This window comes from Notolabrus celidotus, chromosome 18 (genome assembly GCF_009762535.1).
Source record: "Notolabrus celidotus isolate fNotCel1 chromosome 18, fNotCel1.pri, whole genome shotgun sequence".
NCBI classification, from domain to species: Eukaryota; Metazoa; Chordata; class Actinopteri; order Labriformes; family Labridae; genus Notolabrus; species Notolabrus celidotus.
The window spans coordinates 30,996,368-31,017,978 of record NC_048289.1 but is presented as its reverse complement, the minus strand read 5'-3'; the positions used below and the strand labels follow the sequence as shown (position 1 = coordinate 31,017,978).

Sequence of the window (21,611 nt, the reverse complement as noted above, 5' to 3'; positions counted from 1 at the left end):
TTTACGTTCAAGTCATTTTGGTTCTTTATTGTTAGAAAGGGAACAGATTATAGAAGCACCGTATCTGCTCTTTCAAACATCCTTCATCATAATTTCCCACACTGAGCACGGTGCTGAACAGTTCAGACAGTCACGCTTTGGTTTGTAAGTTGCCAGATGAAAATACAAATGATCCACTCATCACACACGAGGAGGATTCAGATCCCTGTAATGAGAAGTTCCAGAGGGGTCGGGTGGTGTGTTGAGGTCTGGTGGCTCTGCGTGGGACAGTAGAGGCTCAGTTCTTGGTGGTGATGAGGGTTTGGTACAGCGGCTTCACTATAATATGAAGGTAGAGGGAGCTGTCGATGAGGTACTCGGACGTCCGGCGGTACAGATCCGCCTCGGCCAAGAAATCCCCGTTTTCCTCCGTGCTCTGGTGGAAGTTGTAGACGTGTTTCACCACCACCTTCCCCTGCTGCTGCGCCATCACGAGCACCGTCTTCTGGAAGTTCACCCCGGCGAAGTCTGCGCTAGACGTCGCCGGTGTGATGATGATGCGAGGGCGCCCTCCGTCCACACGCGTCGGCTGCATGGCGCCGGTTTCCGTGTACATGGACCTCATGGTGAGGGGTAACCAGCGCGGCGAGAAGAGGGCGTTCCAGGTCACTCTCTTGCTGGAGTCGTGTCCGCTTGGTCCCAGCTGCGTCTGGAAGCTGGTGCTGCGGTCGTCTCGGGTGGGGTTGTTGATGATCCAGGGTGACCCCCACACCGGGGAGAGGTAGTTCCTGGGAACGAAGAGGCTGCAGTTCACGTCGAAGTACTTCGCCATGCTGAGCGGCGACGCGGAGTGGAACTGGTACGACATGTAGAGGAGGTCGCGCACAGACTCCTGATAGCGAGCGAGGATTGTGGACTGCGTCTGCAGGCGGAAGAGCTCCCGCGGAGGCATCATGGCGTAGCGTACGGCTCTCAGAGCGTTCTCAGCGGTCAACCCGTCCGGCTCGTTCTGGATGATCCACGCCTCCAGCGCGGCGAACAGCTCCATCTCGCTCTGCAGGATGAGGTCGGAGCGCTGCAGCAGAGACATGAGGAGCTGGCTGCTGATGGTCACCCACTCGCCGCTCCGCAGCACCGACGACAGGTTCCACGCCATGAACTGCAGACAGCTGTCCCTCAGGGTCACGTCTCCGGCCTGCACCGCGTACTCGTACCAGCCCGCCACGTGACCCGAGGGCGAGTCCCGGGCCAGGTTCTGGGTCATGTACTGGGTGATGCCCTGCTGGAGACCCGTCACCTGGTACTTAGTGGACAGTTTGTGTAAAGCTGTGGCCTGTTCCAGACGCAGAGAGAGTTCCCCACAGTAGAGATACCTGCTCAGAGAGAAGGGGGACAGGTTTAAGACTTTAAGAGACCACAAACTGAATGAGACCACTTAGCCTAAACCAGCTGAATTGTTCAATAACATCAGGACCAAACATGTGACTTCTTTTTGGACACTTTAAGACCAAAGCATGCTATACCAAGCTAAAGCTGCAGTAGCATACTAAGCTAACTGTGCTAACCCTGCATGGATCTTAAGTTATTAACTCATCCAGCAGACAGAGCAACATAATCATTCCACCTGATGACTGGAAGTCCAGTATTTACTCTGTTTCGGTCTGACTGACACAGGAGCGTCATTTAGCCATCTTTGTCAACATCCAAGATGGCTGCCGTTGTTTACTAAAGGCTGATTTATACTTCTGCGTCGCCCCTACGCATCAGGGGTTGACGGGGACGTGAGCCCCCCCATGTCGCACAGCAATTCTTTGAATGTCTTACAAACATTGGGACCAACCTGATGAAGCTGCTGTTACCTTTTTTGGACACTTAAAGACCAAAGCATGCTAAAACAAGCTAAAGCTGTAGTAGCATACTAAGCTAACTATGCTAACCCTGCATGGATCTTTAGTTATTAACTCATCCAGCAGACAGAGCAACATAATCATTCCACCTGATGATTGGAAATCCAGTATTTACTCTGTTTCGGTCTGACTGACACAGGAGCGTCATTTAGCCATCTTTGTCAACATCCAAGATGGCTGCCGTTGTTTACTAAAGGCTGATTTATACTTCTGCGTCGCCCCTACGCAGCAGGGGTTAACACGGACATGAGCCCCCCATGTCGCACAGCAATTCTTTGAATGTCTTACAAACATTGGGACCAACCTGATGAAGCTGCTGTTACCTTTTTTGGACACTTAAAGACCAAAGCATGCTAAAACAAGCTAAAGCTGTAGTAGCATACTAAGCTAACTATGCTAACCCTGCATGGATCTTAAGTTATTAACTCATCCAGCAGACAGAGCAACATAATCATTCCACCTGATGATTGGAAGTCCAGTATTTACTCTGTTTCGGTCTGACTGACACAGGAGCGTCATTTAGCCATCTTTGTCAACATCCAAGATGGCTGCCATTGTTTACCAAAGGCTGATTTATACTTCTGCGTCGCCCCTACGCAGCAGGGGTTAACACGGACATGAGCCCCCCATGTCGCACAGCAATTCTCCACTGGAACTCTTGAGGGCAGTGTGGTCTCTCTGATAGCCGGTCGCCTGCTTCCGGCCCCGCTACGATCTCTGTTTCCTTTTCCACAGAGATTCAGAGCGTGTTGTGTTAATCTACAGCTGATACATGTTGCTGTTTATTTATTTATTTATTAGTTTATTTGACAGGGGCCATGCAAAACAAAAACTGTCAAGCCAGAGTTAGCTATAAGCTAATTGTCATCTGTGGTCCCTGGGCAGGAAGATGTAAAGAATGTTCAATACAAATGATAAAAAAACATGCTAGCATTTAAAACAACACATAGGCTACTCAACACAGTCCATCACTAATAACAACACATTTAAAATTACATTTCATTGTCTCTAGTTTGATGCATTCAGAGGATTAACTCAGTGATCACATGATTGTTTTCCCTTGAGCCATAATTTCAGTGTACTTTTAAAAACACTGAGGCTTGTACAGTCTCCAAGGTCTCCTTTGGAATCATCTACCAGTCAGGGTCCGGGAGGCAGACCCCCTCTCCACTTTTAAGAGTAGGCTTCAAACTTTCCTTTTTGATAAAGCTTACAGTTAGAGCTGGATCAGACTTGGACCAGGTCTTAGTTATGCTGCTATAGGCCTAGACTGCCGGGGAACTGGCACACTGACACACTAGGATCCTAGCTCACCCCCTTCTCCCAAACCCCTTCATCACTTACTTTAACTCTTCCTGTCCCATTAAAGTTACTAACCATAGACCTTTCTGGAGTCCCTGAGCTCCCTTGTCTCGTAGATTCCTCTGAGCTGTCGTAGACGTCCTCCTGCTGCGGACGTGCTGGACTCCAGCGGCAACAGCTTCTACGACTCGTCTCATCACTATCACCTCTCTCTCTTACTCCCCTCTATCTGTCTTTTAAGACCCAACTCGGTCGAGGCATGATGTGTGTCTAACATGAGTCTGGTCCTGCTGGAGGTTTCTGCCTGTTAAAGGAAGTTTGTCCTCTCCACAGTAACTAGCTAAATACTGCGATGTGCAATGCTCATGGTGGATTAAGGTGGGGTCAGACTGAGTCTAACCCTGTCTTGGTGTTGGGTCTCTGTTCATAATTTGACATAGAGTGGTCTAGACCTGCTCTGTTTGTAAAAGCGTGTTGAGATAACGTTTGTTGTGATTTGGCGCGATACAAATAAAGATTGATTGATTGATTGAAGGTGGGTAGGAATTGAGTTCCATTTTTCTGCTGTTCTGACTGAAAATGCAGACCGTCCAAATGCAGTCTTCCTAAGTTTAGCTAAACAGTCTCCTCTTGCTGATGCCATCGTCTCCCTAAGATTGTTCCTGCACATAAGACAGTCAGACTCCATGACATCATTCAAATCCCAACTCAAAACTCACCTGCTCAAGCCGGCATATTCACTCTAACTGGACTCTCTGCACTTCACTAGCTTTTATTTTTTACTTTTTGTTTGTTTGTTTTAAGATGTTTTAATGATGAATGCTTTTATTATCTGTAAGGTGACCTTGGGTGATTTGAAAGGCGCCCCAAATAAAATGTATTATTATTATCATTATTATTAAAGTAACACACATTGTTTAAGTGGTGGTGGGGCCTCATCATGAAGTAGTTTATACATCAGACACATATCATCATACAGACATGATTACAATATTAAATATCAGCATATGTCGCCATGTCTGTTATGCTCCACTCAGCGAGTGACGAGAGAGCAGCGCAAGAGACTTCATGATGTTGAACAAGCGGAGTGAAATGCAGAGAGCGCCCTCTTCTGTTTAAAAATAATATTGCAATGCAAATTTTGTTGAATCGATTTTAATCCACCCTTAGTCTTGCCATATATCCTTACATCCCTACTTATTGCAAATCTTTGCATCAGAAATATCTTTAAAGACATATTTAATATTGATGCTGAGGCTCTTATTAGTCGTTTTAGCTAACAAAGAGACATCAATGTTCATTTCAGCGTGTTTCATAACAAACTAAAACTCCCTACTGGAGCTTTAAGTGATATCTCCAGAGGACGTGTTCAGGAAACCCTCCTACTTAAGCTTTCTTTGGAAACACACTCTGAACCACTCCGACTACACCGATCCTCTCAGGATGGAGGAGAGCAGATGTGCTTTTGTGCTTTGGCACAGCTTTTTATCATCCTCATTAGCATTTGAGATAAAAATAGATTGTTTTTATTGATCGCTGTTGCAGAGCCGGCTCCACATTGTCTTACTCACTGCTACACCACAGGAGCTGCTATTGAGCAAACCCAGCAGTTCACTGATTAATCAATTTGTTTTATACTAAAGTCATCATTGATTGCTTCTGATGTAGGGCTGCAGAGTTCATCCTCTAGGGGGCGTTATAGCACAGACAAACCTGGTTGCAGGTTTGGGTGGATGTGACCCTGTTTGTCACACATGGGGTGTTCTTCTCACCCTGATATGCTCTCACCTGATGAACCTGTCGAACACAGCAGCACAGTCCGAGCTCTCCTTCAGGGCCAGTGTGCTGCTGTTGCGGCTGAGCAGCATCTCCTCGAACACGGGGCTCTGCAGGGAGAGCACCAGCGAGTGCACCTGGATCACCTTCACCTCGTCCGCGTTGGGCGTCTCCACCCTGAGAGAGACGTCGCTGCCGTTCCCCTGAACCAGCAGGGCCTCCAGACGCTGCACCACGCTCAGGGAGTGACTGATGGTGTCCCCGCCGCCACCGCTGCTACCTCCACCTGCGGCTCCGTCGGCTTTCACTGCACCTTCAGAGAGGAAAGGAGAGATGAACTACACACAGAGAACCTCCTGACTTCTGACCCGATGTGCAGAAGTTGCATGTGATTAATTTATTAGGGCAGATAGTGAACCAGTATCACAGAATCCATGCCATTGATCAGCAGCTGCACGCGCTGTCTGGATAATGAGCGATTGTGGGTCACGTTTAATTAAAGCTCTGTCTCAGCTGAGGCGGTTGTAGCACACCGCCCCTCCTCCACATCCTGTCCTCTGCAGACATCACTATAACTGTAACCCTGATTCATGAACTCAAAGTGTGCTTCCTCTTTCTGAGTCATGTTTAATATTTGGCACTTCCTTTCGCCCTTGTAAAAAAACGGAACAGGACACAAACTCTGGCCTGATGTTCCCTTTAAGTCCCAGCCTGGACCGAGGACGCCATCACATGACAGATTTCTTTAGTTTAACTAGGGTTGCAAAATTTTCCATGGGAATTAACTGGAATTTATGAGAATAAATAACAGAAATTTACTAAACTGAAGGTTGGCCCTCAATAGGGAACTTAAATATAGTTGGGGGAAATATATTTGATCATAATCCTGACTAAAACAACCAGATTTCATCAAGTACAGTTGAATATCTCTGCTATTCCTCAATCACATGCACACAGCACACTGCTTACTGCAGGGCTATTGAGACCACGCCCCCTACATGCACTGTGCATTCCTCCATCACATGAAGCACAGAGTGTTTCTAGAATCCTGCAGAGGCTGGAGAAGCTTGAGGGAAGATGCTTTTTTATTTAACATTTTGAATGGGACTTTTTTGGGATTGCATTGTTGTTAATTTTTTAATGGGTTGGGACGGGGGGGATGAGTAATATTTAACTCAACATTCATGTTTTTGTTCTGCAATGAAAGATATGATTGTTCATTAAAATATTTAACACTTGATAAAAAATGTTACTTAAAAATAAATCTGTTTTAATTGTATTATTTTGGATGGAAGTCTGCTTATAACAAAACATTTAAGCTTGGATATAATACCTTTCCATTAATTCCCATAATTCCCATTAATTCCTATTATTCCCAAAAATTCCCATAAACTCCCATAATTCCCATTAATTCCCATTACTTCCATTAATCCCATTAATTCCCATAAATCCTATACATTCCCATTAATTTCCATACATTCCCATTAACTCCCATTAATTCCCATACATTCCCATTAATTCCCATACATTCCCATTAACTCCCATTAATTCCCATACATTCCCATTAATTCCCATGAATCCTATACATTCCCATTAATTCCCATAATTCCCATTAATCCCATTAATTCCCATAATTCCAATTTATTCCCATTAATCCCATTAATTCCCATAATTCCCATAAACTCCCATAATTCCCATTAATTCCCATAATTCCCATAAACTCCCATAATTCCCATTAATTCCCATTACTTCCATTAATCCCATTAATTCCCATAAATCCTATACATTCCCATTAATTTCCATACATTCCCATTAACTCCCATTAATTCCCATACATTCCAATAATTCCCATTAATTCCCATACATTCCCATTAATTCCCATGAATCCTATACATTCCCATTAATTCCCATAATTCCCATTAATCCCATTAATTCCCATAAACTCCCATAATTCCCATACATTCCTGTTAATTCCCATTAATCCCATACATTCCCATTAATTCCCATAATTCCTATGGAAAGTTTCCAATTTGGAATACTTCCAAAATTTCCCAGCTTAAATTCCAATGAAATTTACTGGAAATGTTAAACCACTTTGCAACCCTACTTATAACTAAACAAATGTTTATGCTTGGATATGATAACTTTCCATTAAATTCCCATAATTCCTTTAAATTTCCATCGAAAGTTTCCAATTTGGAATATTTCCAAAACACCCCAGCTTAACTTCTCATGGAAATTTACCGGGAGCTTTCCAGAAACTTTCCCCCCCTTTGTGACCCTAGTTTTAACAAGGTCGAAGCCCCTGAGGTGTAAAGATAGGCGAGAGGTCTTTAACCAAATAGATGAAGAGGAAAAAGCTGCAACATTTTAGACAAACTCAGTCACAACATGAAGCTTTAAAAAGTGACTTTTTTGGGACTGCACATAAAGTATTTTGAGCTGAACAGGATGATTCTTTAACAGATTCACTCAAACTTGCAGCTGAACTACTTTGCAAAAATAACACAGCCCTTAAAGTTGAATTTTTGGGTGAGTAAATAAAATATTGAACATTTTGCAGGATGCTCATTTTGCAAGAATTCAGAAGTCTAATGTTCTAATTAATCCATGGACTGTTTCATTTGCATATTTCAAAGCATATAATGCATGTCCTGCATTCGGGTCATCGGTTTCACCTTCCTGTAGCAAAAAGAGAAATCCTGACGTCCTCCATTTTTCCTCACCGCCCGTCTCTCTCAAACAGTTTTTATAAATTCTCTTACAAGTCCAAAAAGGCCTCAGTAACATCCCACAGCAGGGTCAGGATCTGATGAAGATGAACTGGATTTTAAAGCCCTGATCAGTTATTTTTATGAGTAGAAATCTGTTTATAATATCTATTTTCTCTCGCCTCAGGCCTTCAAACACAAAGATAACAGCATTAGATTTCATGCTAAAGTGAATCCTCTGCAGGGTACCCGCCCTGCACCATGACGTCCGTTCTGTTAAAGAGAGCTGAAGTATCCCTGAACAGGAACTCACCTGCAGCAGCCGCCTGCAGACTCACACACACGGCCACAAAGAGCATCCCGACGACGTGAACCACTTCTCTCTTCATCTTTCCTCGCTCTTCGTCTCCTGCGTCCTCGCCGTGTCCGGTGGTTTCTGACAGTCCTGCCTGTGGAGGGACGAAGGGGGTCTGTGTTCTGAATGTGGGACAGGGGTCCTCCTCGTCAGACACACACATCCTCATCGATCGGTGGGTGGAAACAAACCCGGGTTGTTTCTATGGCTACCATGACTTTGATTGTGACTTTCCTATCATTGGGGATTAACGCCGGGTGCATGCATTGATTAGGAGAGGGGAGGGGGGACAGACTTTCAGGCAGCTGTGGACCGGGAGACTGGAGATGTTATCCTCAGACTCTTTCCAAACAGAGCAGGTCTAGACTGTACTCTATGTTCTATTATTAACAAAGACCCAACATCAAGACCGGATCAGATCCAGTCCTATCTTCCAGACAGGACTCAGTCTGATCTCATCTTAATCCACCATGAGCAGAGCACTTTGCAGCATTTAGCAAGTTACAGTGGCAAGGACAAACTTCCTTTAACAGGCAGAAACCTCCAGCAGGACCAGACTCATGTTAGACACACATCTGCTGAGACCGTGTTGGAGAGAGGGATAGAGGGAGATGAAGAGAGAGAGAGATGATAGTGGGGAGACGGATAGTAGTAGTTGTAGCAGCTGGAGTCTGACACGTCCACAGCAGCAGAGATCCAGAGGAACCTACGAGACAAGGGAGCTCAGGGACTCCAGAAAGGACTAAGAAAAGAGAGAAGAGACGGAGACCAGAAGAAAGAAAAAAAGGAGAATAAATGGTGAAGGAATGACAGAAGGAAAGGACAGGATGAGAAAAGGAGACATAAAGGATGAAGAAACAAAGAACAAAGAGAGAAAGAAAGAAAGGAAAAAAGAAAGAAGGAAAGAAGGAATGAAGGAATGAAAGGAAAAAGGAATAGAAGAAAAGAAGAACGAATGAAAGAAAGAAAGAACAAATGGATGAAAGGGAAAAGGAATAGAAGAAAGAAAGAAAGAAAGAAAGAAAGAAAGAAAGAAAGAAAGAAAGAAAGAAAGAAAGAAAGAAAGAAAGAAAGAAAGAGTCTACAGCAGAGATCCAGAGGAACCTACGAGACAAGGGAGCTCAGGGACTCCAGAAAGGTCTATGGTTAGTAACTTTAATGGGACAGGAAGAGTTAAAGTGAGAGACAGGCAGAGAGAGGAGAGAGAGGGAAAGACAGGATCCCAGTGTGTCAGTCTAAGCCTATAGCAGCATAACTAAGACCTGGTCCAAGCCTGATCCAGCTCTAACTATAAGCTTTATCAAAAAGGAAAGTTTGAAGCCTCCTCTTAAAAGTAGAGAGGGTGTCTGCCTCCCGGACCCTGACTGGTAGATGATTCCAAAGGAGAGGGGCCTGATAACTGAAGGCTCTACCTCCCATACTACTTTTAGAGACTTTAGCAGGCCTGCATGTTGGGAGCGTAGTGGGTACTATGAGCTCTTTAAGATACCAAGGTGTCTGACAGCGCCTTTAATCTAAGACCTCATCTGGTCTTCAGCAGAGGACCGCAGCCTGCAGTTTTTGTGCCTGTAGTTCAGACAGTTGATGTTCTACGTGCAGATATATGTGTGTCAGTGTGTTCACCCACTTTAGCGCGTGTGCGTGACACAGCAACACAAGCAATCTAATCACGGCTTCAGGCCACAGCACGCTTTATTAGAGAGGAGTAAGTTATACGATCGATGTGTCACAGATGATTTAAAAAAAACTCTCACTCTTAAAATACACAAACTGAAACTCCAGCAGGGTTAAAAACACTCACTGAGACGTCTCCTGCTCTTCACCCTGATGATCATAAACTCAGTGTAAAGTGTGTTTTTGGTGTCATGTCAGCGGCGTTGACCCTGAACGTGTGAGGATGAGTGTGTGTGTGTCACAGTCGATGCTGCTCCCACAGGATGAGTTCATGCAGCCCGGCCTGACTCCGGACAGAGGCGATCTGTGTCTGGACGTTAGCCAGCAGGTCACTCATCTGTTCAGAGCTGCACTCAAAATGCGTCTCTGTTAAGAATCGAATATTTACTCACATTTTGCATGGAAAACTTCAAACATTTGAGCAGCATTTGGAGGCAAAAAGGAATAAATAGTGGATAACAGTTGTTTTTTTTTACTTTTGACTCTTACTTCCTAAAGTGGTCAAATCATATCCTTTTTTATATCCAGATGTTCTGACTAAAGAGCTTTAATTTAATATTTCTGCCTCATTTTCTAAATAAAAGTTGTTGTAGTTGTCAAACTGTGTCGTTTTAAAAAATAATTTTCCTTATTTTATCCTGTAGACTTGTCTCAGTTTGCCCTCACACCACTAAAGACTCCTATGATATATCACATACATGTGCAACACTTTGATTTCTGGTGCAATACCTCAATAAACCATGTGCAATATTTTAATTTAATCCATAACACAATTTTTTTATTTATTTTTTAATCTGGTAAAATGTTCACTCTGGCTGAGGCTAATTTAACTTATCACATGTCTTTAAAAGTACTTCTATAACTTTCTTTGTACAGATAGTATTTTTATTTTTATTTAGAATTTTGAGATTTGTATTCAGGTTAGGTTCAGAATTAATCTGCTTTAAAATCTGTAGAAGGAGACTGTTGTCACATTTAAAGGTGACATATCATGCAAACTGGACTTTTTAATGGTTCTCTACCTGAAATATGTGTCCCTGTCTACAAACCCCCCGAGAATGAAAAGACTCCATTCTGCCCCTGTTCTGATTTCTCCACCTTTCTGTAAATGTGTGCTGAAACCAGCCGTTTCAGTTTTCAGTGTTTTTGTTACGTAACAACAATATCCGGTCTGTAACAGGAAGTCAGAGCTCGGAGCTTGATCAGCCCATAGACTGTATAAAATACAACTCAACCCCTCCTCTGTTTTTCATTCCCTGCACACATGTGTGCTAACAAGGAGCTTAGGAGGGAGGCATGCTAGTTGTAGGCTGTCTTAATAAACACAAAGGTCGGTTTGACTCCCCACGTCTGCAGATTTGAAGATCTAGTGGAGGATTTTTAGTTTTCATGGAATAAGTGCTAGCGCTAGTTAGCATAGCCACATAGCTACATGTTCGTAGCTGTGTACCAAGACACACGTCGACATACTGATAAATAAAACAACAAGAAACACTAAATCTGTGACCGATGGTTCAGAAAGGTCCTGCTGCAGGCGCCTCTCCATCAGGATCAGATTCTGGATCAGATTCAGAGGGTTGAAGTAACGCGGGTCTGTTAGCAGCCGTGTATATTCAGCCAACATGTAAACATTAGATCAACGTGCTGGAGAGCCGAGGCCACACCCACTTCCTGAGGGGGCGTGGTCAGAGGGAAAACAGACTGTTCTGATGAGGACTGAAGAAGAGGGTTTTTCAGGCAGACCAAAATCTGATTTCAAAGTGTTTTTTTGAGCATAAACTTTAAAGACATGTTTTGGGGACCTCTTAGACCAATATATGTTGATGAAGAAGAGCAGAATGTCACCTTTAATCCATTAAGTTATTTTTATGTTTATGTTTATATTTTTCAAATAATATTTATTGATGTAATAGTAATAATCATAATGAGTATTATTATTATTAGCATTTTAAATATTTCATTCCAACCTCTTTGTCCAGTTTTCACGATGTCAATATATCATGATTTATTTGATTGGAATATGAATATTTATTATATAATAATTTCATTAATAATATATATAATTATATAATAAAATTATTATGATAAAAAAATAATCATCATGATTGATTTGACTGGTTAGCTCAGATATTTGTGCTTTTATTGTCCTCGTGTGTTTTCATTGTATATTCGTCTCCTGACTCACCTCTTGTGTTTTATAATCTGACTTTTTGTAATGTTATATTTGTGCAAATAAAACTAAATAACCTTTATTGAAAGATTTCTACTCTTTCTTTTATTTCCATCCCTGTGCTGCTGCAAAAACTCAATCTCTCTCATTATTAATAAAGCCTGATTTTGTTTTCAGTTGAGTTCTTCCTTCAGGAAACATTCCCTATAAAACTGTGTTTATATGTGAGGGGCCAGGAATCTCCAAACACAGATGAATTAAACTCAGACGCTGTGTCTGCATGGGTTCCCTCTAATACAGTCTGGTGATTAAAACAATCTGTGTGAAGGTCTTCTTTTTATTTCTTTGTGTGAACTAGCCCTTTAATTGTTATCAGGCTTTGGAGGACATGTTCACTATCTGAAGTTTTAACAGCAGCACCAGAACATACAAACAGAAGTGTTCACTTACCACCTGCTGTGTAGGACACCACTGGTTGTATTTACACCTCGTGTCCACTAGAGGGCGGAGCTGCTGCATCCAAGCAGAAGACAGGATGAAGACTTGATGGAGTCTTCATAGAAACATAAACACTGGAGCTCATGTGAAAGTTTCTGCTGATTGAAAACACATCATTTAAGTGATTTGATCTTAAATGAGTACAAAAAAATAAGAATCTTTGATCTGACATAAATAATGTTTGACATTTTTAGGTTTTAAATAAGATAAAGGAAGAGGAAGTCAGGGTAATAAGAGTCAAAGTGAAAGTTGAATATATTTTCAATGCTAGAATAAAATTTGTGTTTGACTAATAATAATAATAATAATAATAATAATAATAATAATAATAATAATAATATTTGTTTATATAGCACTTTTCAAAATTTGTTACAAATTGCTAAATATTTATTTATAATAAAAAAATAAAAAAATAAAAGACCAAAAAAGAGAAAAGTGATGCAAACAAATTAAAGGAAATTAAAAATGTTGGAGGAATAAAAACTACTAAAGAAAAATATTAGATCAATCAAAAATCTGAAAAATAAAATATAAAAACATAAAATGAAATTAATTTAAACCCTGGATTAAAACACACTCAGGTGAAAAATATGTATAAAGAAGAATTTAGATGGTATTTTTTTATTTATTTGACCGATAAAAATGATAAAACAAGTAAATATAAATATTAAAAAACAGTTGAACCAGTCAAACAGCTCAAATCCTCCAAATGAATGTCTATAAGTAAGTTTAAAATAATATCAGATATTAAGACGAGTCAATGATGTATGATTTATTCAGTCATTTAATTTTTTAACAACAATAAAATGTAGAATAGTTGGTCACCCTCCTTTTTATTGGAAACTAATTTAAAAATAAATGATTTGACTTTCATGAGGACAAAATTAAATCAAGATCTTTCTTCTCTTGTCCTCAAACGACGACAGGTGAAGTGTTAAGATGCAGATTTTAGGAGGACCTCAGTGTCTATACTGAACATCATTAAACGCCGGACTGTCTCCCAGAGGTAAACGATCTGTGCACACGTCTTTAAAGCTCTTTATTATTCTCTGCTGCTGCTGTCCAGCTGTTTCAGGGACTTTAAATCAAACTGATGCTCTGTAATCACTGAGCTTTCTGCACAGAGGGCTGACCAGTAGGAGTAATCATGAAGCCATTAGTGCTCGCTGTTTGTTTTATAAGAAAATAAAGTCAGGTGAAAGTCTTAATTGATTGACTAATGCAGCGTCTGAGCCCGACTGAGTCACTGCTCTGGTATGATCTGAACAAATAACACAGAAATGTGATCCTTAACGAGATAATATTTCATGCGGGACGCTGTAATCACAGAGAAAGTGATCAATCAAGCTGGAGCTGATTAAGATACATTTATAATTTGAAGTTTGGAGTCAGAGGCAGAGGAAGAATCACAACATTAAACCTGGAATAAGAAGACATAAGAGACTACATGAAGTCTGTTGTTAACCCTCAAAGACAAACCTTCGATCAGAAGCGTCACATAAATCAGATATTCAGAGATGTTGGGCAGAATTCAGCTGTCACAGACGGAGCATGAAGTCATGATGAGGGTGTGTGTGCTCAGATAAGAAGCTCATGTTTCAGCCGCTGAGACTCTTATTGCTTTAAAGCTGCACTGAGTGACGTTCTGGAGGTTTGAGGTTATGGCACGAGTTCAGACTGAGGTGACCTATGAGGAGGACTCGGACTGAGCATCAATTTATCTCCCTGCAGAGAGAGAGGAGAGGAGAGGAGAGGAGAGGAGAGGAGAGGAGAGGAGAGGAGAGGAGAGGAGAGGAGAGGAGAGGAGAGGAGAGGAGAGAAAGGAGAGTTGAAAGGAGAGGTGAGAGGTGGGGAGAGGTGGGGAGAGGTGAGAGGTGAGGTGAGAAGTGAGAGGAGAGGAGAGAAAGGAGAGGAGAGAAAGGAGAGGTGAGAGGTGGGGAGAGGTGAGAGGTGAGCTGAGAGGAGAGGAGAGGAGAGGAGAGGAGAGGAGAGGAGAGGAGAGGAGAGGAGAGGAGAGGAGAGGAGAGGAGAGGAGAGGAGAGGAGAGAAAGGAGAGGAGAGAAAGGAGAGGAGAGGAGAGAAAGGAGAGGTGAGAGGTGGGGTGAGGTGAGAGGTGAGGTGAGAGGAGAGTGGAGAGGAGAGGAGAGGAGAGGAGAGGAGAGGAGAGGAGAGGAGAGGAGAGGAGAGGAGAGGAGAGGAGAGAAAGGAGAGGAGAGGAGAGGAGAGGAGAGGAGAGGAGAGGAGAGGAGAGGAGAGGAGAGGAGAGGAGAGGAGAGTTGAAAGGAGAGGTGAGAGGTGGGGAGAGGTGGGGAGAGGTGAGAGGTGAGGTGAGAAGTGAGAGGAGAGGAGAGAAAGGAGAGGAGAGAAAGGAGAGGTGAGAGGTGGGGAGAGGTGAGAGGTGAGCTGAGAGGAGAGAGGAGAGGAGAGGAGAGGAGAGGAGAGGAGAGGAGAGGAGAGGAGAGGAGAGGAGAGGAGAGGAGAGGAGAGGAGAGGAGAGGAGAGGAGAGAAAGGAGAGGAGAGAAAGGAGAGGAGAGAAAGGAGAGGAGAGAAAGGAGAGGTGAGAGGTGGGGTGAGGTGAGAGGTGAGGTGAGAGGAGAGTGGAGAGGAGAGGAGAGGAGAGGAGAGGAGAGGAGAGGAGAGGAGAGGAGAGGAGAGGAGAGGAGAGGAGAGGAGAGGAGAGGAGAGAAAGGAGAGGTGAGAGGTGGGGAGAGGTGAGAGGTGAGAGGTGAGGTGAGACGTGAGAGGAGAGGAGAGAAAGGAGAGGTGAGAGGTGGGGAGAGGTGAGAGGTGAGGTGAGAGGAGAGTGGAGAGGAGAGGAGAGGTTTGGTTTTCAAAGTCTCTTTATTGAACCATTGCAATGACATACCAAAAACACTCTCACGTCATCAAACAACGCCGAGCAAACAAACAATCAAACAAACAAACAAACAAACAATCAAATAGATCCTTCCACCCAGACACAGAACGTGTCCCTCTCAGGAATTAACAATCAAACCTCCGTCTGCACCCACAGAGCATAAAACCTCCCGCACAGCCCACATGTGACTGAAGGCCAGCACATTGTCCATCATCATAAAGGACCCATACTCGATCTTTCGTCTCGCCTTCAGCAGCCCCTTTAGGACCAGGACCGGATCCACGCACCCGGCACCCCGAGCCTGGTTCTTCCGGGTTAGCCAGATGGCCAACTTGGCAGTGCCTGCTACAAAGTTCATTAACGTGTGCACCGTCTTTGTCCTGGCACTGTACTTTGGAAAAAAAAGAGAAAGCCTCCCCGAGCCCCTGAAACCACCTTCTCAGCAGATCAAACAGTGCCACCAGCCGAGGACACTGAACAAACAAATGAAACAGGGTCTCAACCTGAAAACAGAAAGTACACCCCTCCCCCAGCTCCGGATCAAGGTGCGCTCTGTATCTGTTCGTAGCTATTGCCCCATGTACGACCCTCCACTGGAGATCTGCTGTCCGCTTTTCAACGGGCAGCTTGTATAGGGACGGCCAGCTGCCTTTCGGGGAGACCTCCGGCCCAAAAAACTTGGTCCACCTCGACTCCTTCATCCCTTCCAACGATCCGAGGTTCAAGACCCTAACGCAGGTCTGGTAGATGTCTTTTTTTCCCTGCATCCTGAAACTTGCCCAGGTGGAGGGTTGTAAAGGTCAGCAGCTGGCCTCCCCCCTCCTGCCACCCCCCCCCAACAGCTGGGGTAATAGACAGAGAGGGGAAGCAGTACTCCTGCTCCTCACTCCACTGAGTCTGGTTCCCTGCATACACTCTCAGGGACTGTGGCAGGGCAGCACAGACCTCCTCCACTACCCTGTTGATCAACCGGAGAGAGGTGATGTTGCTGTTGTCTCTCAGGGCGTCCCCAGACGTTGCCGTCGTCGTCATCAGAAGGTGCCCTAGTTTGGTGCAGCCGGCCTCTCTCAGACTGGTACGGAGGCTGGCAGACTGCAGCGTTCGAGTCTTTAGGAAGTCGTTAAAAAACAAAGGTTCCTCAAATAACCACATGCCCGGAGTCTCAGTTGTGGCACGTGTGCACTGAAAAATCTGCCATGCCTGCAGTACCGAACTGTAAAAAGGTGTTAGACCATCCAGGTCCACGTCCTGATGCCGCAAGAGGAACAGCTGTTTATCGTACCCGAGTCTCCCCGCTCTCCTCAGCAGCAGTCGGGCTGTACCGATCCAGCTCGGGCCACAGTCATAGAGGAGTCTCCTTGCAGTCTGGAGTCTGAAAGAGGCGACTTTAGATTTGATGTCCATCAGACCCTGCCCCCCCTCAGCTACAGGCAGGTAGAGGGCCGCTGCCCGTATCCAGTGTTTTCCCGACGTCCAGGATCGCTCTCTGAACCTCCTCCATCAGGCCCCTTGGTGGCGTCAGGGCCGCAAGTCTGTGCCAAAGAGCCAAGGCGACCAAGCTATTGGAAACCAGAGCTCCTCCCCTATATGACAACTGGGGTAGCAACCATTTCCATTTAGACAACCGAGCGCACACTTTCTCCTTCACTCCCTCCCAGTTCTTTCTTTGAAAGCCCTCAGTCCCTCCTTCCCCCACTCAAGTCCCCCAGGCAGAGTGGGCACTGTCTGATCCCTCCACTGACCCACCAACAAAGCTTCACTCTTTGCCCAGTTCACCCGTGATGAAGAGGCCTTTTCATATAAGGACAGAGTGTCCTCCAGTCTCTGAACGTCCCGCTGGCTGGAGATGAAAACGTTCACATCATCCGCGTAGGCAGAAAGACCAAGAGGACGATCTAAGTCTGGAGACCCAGGGAGAGAGGAGAGGAGAGGAGAGGAGAGGAGAGGAGAGGAGAGGAGAGGAGAGGAGAGGAGAGGAGAGGAGAGGAGAGGAGAGGAGAGGAGAGTTGAAAGGAGAGGTGAGAGGTTGGGAGAGGTGAGAGGTGAGAGGTTGGGAGAGGTGAGAGGTGAGGTGAGGTGAGAGGAGGTGAGAGCAGAGGAGAGGTTTGGTTAAAGTCCCTTTATTGAACCATTGCAATGACATACCAAAAACACTCTCACATCATCAAACAACGCCGAGCAAACAAACAATCAAACAAACAAACAATCAAACAAACAAACAAACAATCAAATAGATCCGTCCACCAAAACACAGAACGTGTCCCTCTCAGAAGTTAACAACCAAACCTCCGTCTGCACCCACGGAGCATAAAACCTCCGTGAGAGGAGAGGAGAGGAGAGGAGAGGAGAGGAGAGAAAAGGAAAGAGGAGAGGAGAGGAGAGGAGAGGAGAGGAGAGGAGAGGAGAGGAGAGGAGAGGAGAGGAGAGAGGCTGACTGTAAAGTTGAGCTGCCGATAGATCCTTGAGGCGTGAAATTGGCTCCATGAGTTATAAACCCTGCACGGGAATGATCATTAGACACTGCAGTATTACCTGCTGGTGTGAATATAGGATTGTGTAATATTTGGCACACAAGTTTGCATATGTTACGGCTTCAGAGGATGCACAGATTAAGTTCAGGTGCAACGCTGCAGGATCTGCAAGATCTGCAAGGCGAGTTTAAAGGAAAGGTCATTATTACTTCTGTCCAGGCTCACTTGTTTTTCTGAGCTGCTCTTAAAAGGAAGAGTTGATTCTGTTGATCGAGTTGCTGCAAAACAGAAAACATAATCAGCTTATTTCTCTTTATTCCTTCTGCATCATCTTCCTCCAACCTAACAGGTCCGATCGATAACGAGTCATGCCTTCCAGACCCTGAGGTAACAAGGTTGATCATTCATCTGAGTGACCCCTGCTGTCGTGTCACATCAGAGGTATCAGATAAATGCATAGGGAGGGACGCCACGGCGAGCTCATGCAGGCTTCAGGATTCTAAATAACCAATCGAACAGATGGATGAATCAGTTCTCCACATCTTCTCCTTTAACGCACTGTTTGCTTCACAGCTTTGCTTTGGCCGACACTCTGCAGCCGTGAGACGAGCTTCCTCAAAGAGTTTAGTGAAATTAAGGACACGTTTGTTTTGTGCAAATCTGATTTCCTCTCTTGTAATCGTGTCAGGTTCAACCGCTGTCAGGAATACAAACATGAAATTAGGAAGTTGCCACAGCTCGGTGTCCTAAATCTATCCTCACGTTGTTGGGACACATGTCTGATTGCACGCACACACAACAGGGGACCTCGCCTCCACGTGGGGGTACAAAGTTTGCCCCTGAGAGTGAGGCGTTTTTTGGGATCAGTGCCTCAAGTCCATACCTAAGCTGCTCCCTGTGTGCAGTGTTACAGCACAGTCATAATATTTGAGTCTCTGCACAGATAACAAGCGTGCTTTGCCGTGTCTAAATGAAAGGGAATGATACAACATGGGGGTCAGACATATTTTGGAAGGCCCCTGCGCGTTTTAATACACAAGCAACAGGCTGCAGACCTGATAACAACATTCTTATCACAAGGTCCTCTGACTCGGTTTATCCAGACCTGTCAAACACACGGACCGCGTCAGGGGAAATACGGCTAGCTGCTTTCTCCAAGGTCAACAGAGAACCACGAGTGTCTGCTCCAAACCAACACGAGAATCTGTGACACTGTGGACTGGATCCACCTCAGGGAGCTTTCAGAATCTGTCCTGCTGTGGACTGGATCCACCTGAGGGAGCTTTCAGAATCTGTCCTGCTGTGGACTGGATCCACCTGAGGAAGCTTTCAGAATCTGTCCTGCTGTGGACTGGATCCACCTGAGGGAGCTTTCAGAATCTGTCCTGCTGTGGACTGGATCCACCTGAGGACGCTTTCAGAAACTGTCCTGCTGTGGACTGGATCCACCTGAGGGAGCTTTCAGAATCTGTCCTGCTGTGGACTGGATCCACCTGAGGGAGCTTTCAGAATCTGTCCTGCGGAGAACTGGATCCACCTGAGGGAGCCTTCAGAATCTGTCCTGTTGTGGACTGGATCCACCTGAGGGAGCTTTCAGAATCTGTCCTGCGGAGAACTGGATCCACCTGAGGGAGCTTTCAGAATCTGTCCTGTTGTGGACTGGATCCACATGAGGGAGCTTTCAGAATCTGTCCTGCTGTGGACTGGATCCACCTGAGGGAGCTTTCAGAATCTGTCCTGCTGTGGACTGGATCCACCTGAGGGAGCTTTCAGAATCTGTCCTGCTGTGGACTGGATCCACCTGAGGGAGCTTTGTGGTTTTGTTGGTAAGTTAAATGTGCATGTGAACATATCATGACGTGTGATCAGTTTGCCTCTGGCGTTGCTCATCTTGGGGAAAGTTAATAACCATGGTCAAGGGGTTTAGACTAGGGATGTCAACAATTAATCGAGTATGGATATATAGATTGTTAAGAACTTACTCAAACACATTTTTTTTGTTTGGATTTTCTATCATGTGGAACAAACATCATGTGATCTCATATTTGGTTCAGCTATCAGGGAGGTGTTTTAAGTCTAAAGCATGGTTCAACCAATCAGAATAAGGCGTCTTACACTGCTTGAAGATCAGTACGAGAGCCGGGTTATAAAGAAGTGTTAAAACCGGAACAATGTGGTGTTGACAGAAGAGATGTGTTCTGCAGATCGGTAGGAAACAGAAACATTGCATATTTACTAACTATTATTGAATCATGCATGCATTTGCAAAACATACACAAAAAGTGATGAAAGCACTCATAAGGCCAGGGCCGGCCCGTGGCATAGGGAGTACAGGCAAATGCTAGGGGCGCCGGCCATCCATAGGGGGTGCCGCTAAATGAGTGAGGAAGAAAATTTGACAATAATAGGAAAACAATCTTATTTTATCTAATTAAAATTTGGATTAAATTCCGGAGTGATGCCAGTAAAACATTTAAAGGTGACACATCATGCAAAATTGACTTTTTAATGGTTCTTTACCTGAAATATGTGTCCCTGTCTACAAACCCCCCGAGAATGAAAAAAATCCATTCTGCCCTGTTCTGATTTCTCCACCTTTCTGTAAATGTGTGTGAAACGAGCCGTTTCAGACTTCCGTGTTTTTGTTACGTAACAACAATATCCGGTCTGTCACGGAGTCAGAGCTCGGAGCTTGTTCAGCCCATAGACTGTATAAAATAATACTGAATCCCTCCTCCGTTTTTCATTCCCTGCACAAATGTGTGCTAACAAGGAGCTTAGGAGGGAGGCATGCTAGTTGTAGGCTGTCTTAATAAACACAAAGGTCGGTTTTACTCCCCACGTCTGCAGATTTGAAGATATAGTGGATGATTTTTATTTGTCATGGATAAGTGCTAGCGCTAATTAGCATAGCCACATAGCTATAGCTGTAGCTGTAGCTGTAGCTGTGTACCAAGACACACGTCGACATACTGACAAATAAAACAACAAGAAACACTAAATCTGTGACCAATCCTTCATAAAAGGTCCTGCTGCCTTTCTGGCAGAGGTCGGTTTTACTCCCCACGTCTGCAGATTTGAAGATCTAGTGGATGATTTTTATTTATCATGGATAAGTGCTAGCGCTAGTTAGCATAGCCACATAGCTACATGTTCGTAGCTGTGTACCAAGACACACGTCTACATACTGATAAATAAAACAACAAGAAACACTAAATCTGTGACCAATGGTTCAGAAAGGTCCTGCTACAGGCGCCTCTCCGTCAGGATCAGATTCAGAGGGTTGAAGTAACGCGATCTCTGAGCAGCCGTGTATATTCAGCCAACATGTAAACATTAGATCAACGTGCTGGACAGCCGAGGCACATCCACTTCCGGAGGGGGCGTGGTCAGAGAGAAAACAGAGTGTTCTGATGAGGAATGAAGAAGAGGACTTTTCAGGCATGCCAAAATCTGATTTCAAAGTGTTTTTTTTGAGCATAAACTTTAAAGACATGTTTTGGGGACCTCTTAGACCAATATATGTTGATGAAAAAAGCGTGATATTTCCCCTTTAAATGCTTGTGATTCACTTTTGGTTTTAAAAATAATGGTATGCAAATCAGTTTTTGAAGTATTTAAGTGTTCATGATTTACTGTTTTTGTTTTGTTGTTGTTTTCTTTACACTTTGGAATCTATTAGCTTAACTAGATAGAAAATTGTATGATGATTTCCTGCTAAATATCAGTGTTATTATCATTTTATTCATGTTCTTTTAGAGGTCATTTTTATTTTAAAACAAAGGAACCTGTAAAACATAAAGCAGGATGTCAGTTGTCTTTCAGTCTATATGTGATGCGATTGTTGGAGTTGGTTATAACACAAGGGGCACCAGTTAAAATCTTGCCTATAGGGCACCAAGTCTGTTAG

General features: G+C 44.3%; 1 protein-coding gene across 6 annotated transcripts in view; it reads right to left on the bottom strand.

Moving 5' to 3' along the window:
* LOC117829723 (BTB/POZ domain-containing protein 17) overlaps nt 1-21,611 on the bottom strand; it is a 48,030-nt gene continuing 26,419 nt past the window's right edge. The window contains exons 1-6 of one of the 6 annotated variants that reach the window (XM_034707361.1): nt 16,977-17,131; nt 13,852-14,097; nt 12,325-12,467; nt 7,989-8,124; nt 4,977-5,277; nt 1-1,352 (exon numbers count right to left, since the gene is read on the bottom strand). In XM_034707361.1, the coding sequence (XP_034563252.1) occupies nt 278-1,352; nt 4,977-5,277; nt 7,989-8,124; nt 12,325-12,393 (1,581 nt within the window). In that variant the 5' untranslated portion in view covers nt 12,394-12,467; nt 13,852-14,097; nt 16,977-17,131 and the 3' untranslated portion in view covers nt 1-277. Of the gene's footprint in view, nt 1,353-4,976; nt 5,278-7,988; nt 8,125-12,324; nt 12,468-13,851; nt 14,098-16,976; nt 17,132-21,611 lie in introns of those variants that run through there. The other 5 variants (XM_034707360.1, XM_034707359.1, XM_034707362.1 and 2 more) reach the window with 5 other exon arrangements.